This window comes from Engraulis encrasicolus, chromosome 8, assembly GCF_034702125.1.
Source record: "Engraulis encrasicolus isolate BLACKSEA-1 chromosome 8, IST_EnEncr_1.0, whole genome shotgun sequence".
NCBI lineage: Eukaryota > Metazoa > Chordata > Actinopteri > Clupeiformes > Engraulidae > Engraulis > Engraulis encrasicolus.
In genome coordinates, this window is record NC_085864.1 from 51637564 (window position 1) to 51640063 (window position 2500).

The window sequence follows — 2500 nt, forward strand, 5'->3', positions numbered from 1 at the left end:
CCAATTGGGCTGCTTAGGATGGCCGTGCGCGGGTAAAAATGGCATTTAGCAGAAAAACCCGCCCAATTTTTGCCATAGAAATCAATAGAATTGGGCGGGATTTTGTGCTTTTAGGTGTGTTTTGAGCATTTTTTGGGCTGGAAATCATCAGCCTCATCTGGCAACCCTGCCCACACGTACCTGGGGCGGCGAAGACCAGAGGGCCTGAGCTTCCTGTCCCACCTCCTCTTCCTCCTGTGGCCACGCCTCCAGCTGTTCCTCCTCCTGTGCCGGAACCTCCCCCTGAGGTGGAACCTCCTCTTGTTCCGGAACCTCCACCGTGGGCGGAAACTCCTCCTGTTCCGGAACTTCCACCAGTGGCGGAACCTCCTCTTGTGGGGGAACCTGCTACACTTGAAGCACCTGCTCCTGTTCCGGAACCTCCTGCTCCTGTTCCAGAACCTCCTGCTGTTCCGGAACCTCCTGCTCCTGTTCCACTTGAACCTCCTCCTGTTCCTGTTCCCCCTGCCCCACCTGCCTCCGGTCTAGTAGGCCGACCTCCTCTCCCAGAGGAGGAGGAGGAGGAGGAGGAGGAGGAGGAAGAACCACCACCACCGGGCACTGTAGGTCGACCTATGATGTAGGGAAGGGAAGGAGATGATAAAAAAAAAGATTAAATGTAGATGTTGTTGATGATAATGAAGATGGCGATGAAGTGTCATGCTTTATTTTTGATGTGCATCTTTTTTCTCTTAACCCATTTATTCCTGAAGCACCTGCAAAACACGCCTGCTAAATCCCTAAGTCTTCGTTGGGAAAGTTGCCCTCAGCCTATAAAAACCTAAATATCTCAGACTCTAATGCTGCATTTTAAACCCTAAGACTCTCATCTTGCATTAGAATGTGTGCATGCAGCTGTAACATACCCATATTTTTATTAGAAAAGCTAAAATCTCAAGAGCCTGAATGCAGCGTATATGTGTCTCTTGGCCCAAAGGTAAAACAACATACATGAGTCATCAGGCTAAAATGGGTTAACCATTCTGTTTCTGCGACAGCATCTTGCAGTAATATCTTCTGACCAGCAGAGGGCGCTACAGGCCTGATGACCAGTAAAGTATATCAGCTCTGCACTCTTCTCCACCAGGCAGTCACTCCACATAGCTTCTCTCCAGAACACTAACTTACCGCACACAAGACATTTTATCAGAACACTTTCTATCGCTTTCATACCTCTTTGGACACCAGTGTACACTATGATGCATACTGCATACATATATGCAGGCAGCCATGGGGAAGTGGTTACGCCTGAATTACATGGGCACTACCAAAGCAGTAGAAGCTTGGCGTTCCATTATTATGTTCCGTTGGGACGCGGCAGCGAGGCGAGAGGTGGTGACGTAGGGAAGCAAGGGTGGCGGTCGGTGGGCGAGCGAGGCGAGAAAGTTGAGCTTGGCTGAAAAATGTAGCGGCACCGCGAAGCGTTAACCAATGGGAGAGCTTTCAACGCCGTGACGTCACGTGCGTCACCAGCAGTACTGGGATATTTAAAAATGGAGGCTGTTTTGATGTCGGTGGTGTCAAATCTGCCGATCGTTTTTCACAGATGGATTTAAAATAAATGATACTTGGGTTAAGGTGACCAATATATTCACTCCTGATTCATCATGTTTATTTGTACATAGTGTTTGTGATTGAAGAAAGACGGTGGTTTGACCACAGCATTTGCTAAGCTAAGCTAATTTGACCGGGAAACGATGCTACGTCACCACGCGAGGTGAGCGAGCAGGTTGAGAGCGTGTGGAATATACGTCCATGTATCACAGCCGTTAGGGCATCAGACTTGTAGCCCAAAGGTTGCCGGTTTGACTCCCAACCCGCCAGGTTGGTGGGGGGAGTAGCCTAATTAACCTCGTCCTCTAACTGAGGTACCCTGAGCATGTTACCATCCCGCCCCACTGCTCCCCACTGCTCCATTGGGGGCTGCCCCCTTGCACCAGAGAGAGTAGAGAGAGAGAGGTTCCATTGGCCCATTGTTTACGGGTTCTATTATTGCAAGGGGGATTGGGGGGGAAATCCCCCTTTAGGCAGACCTAGGCAGACCTAAAGACTGTTCTGTTCAATGCTAGGAGTATTATGACACGCCCCTTTAGGCAGACCGGAACCTGGTCATGTTAGGCGCCCATAGCAACCTATTACATTGGCATATCTCTATACTTAAAGAATCTCTGCTTGCACTGGTGAGGCATAACTGCAATTTCATTGTGTGCAGTGAACACTTGTGTGCTGTGGAGTGCTGTGTCACAATGACAATGGGAGTTGGAGTTTCCCAGGTGGGCTTTCACATCATACTGCCAACCACCTTGTTCTTCTGGCACCAGATCAGAGCACTTTGAACCTACGTAGTTGGACTAGTATTGTTTTTTTCCTGCATTTTTAATCCATTTATGTCAGTATCTTTTAATTGTGTGTGTGTGTGTCTGTGTGTGTGTGTGTGTGTGTGTGTGTGTGTGTGTGTGTG

At 49.0% G+C, this 2500-nt stretch overlaps 1 protein-coding gene across 1 annotated transcript in view; it reads right to left on the reverse strand.

The window, feature by feature from the left end:
- LOC134453957 (latent-transforming growth factor beta-binding protein 4) overlaps nt 1-2500 on the reverse strand; it is a 127045-nt gene that overhangs the window by 17210 nt on the left and 107335 nt on the right. Inside the window, exon 36 of the mRNA XM_063204704.1 lies at nt 181-612. Coding sequence (XP_063060774.1) covers nt 181-612 — 432 coding nt within the window. The remainder of the gene's footprint in view (nt 1-180; nt 613-2500) is intronic.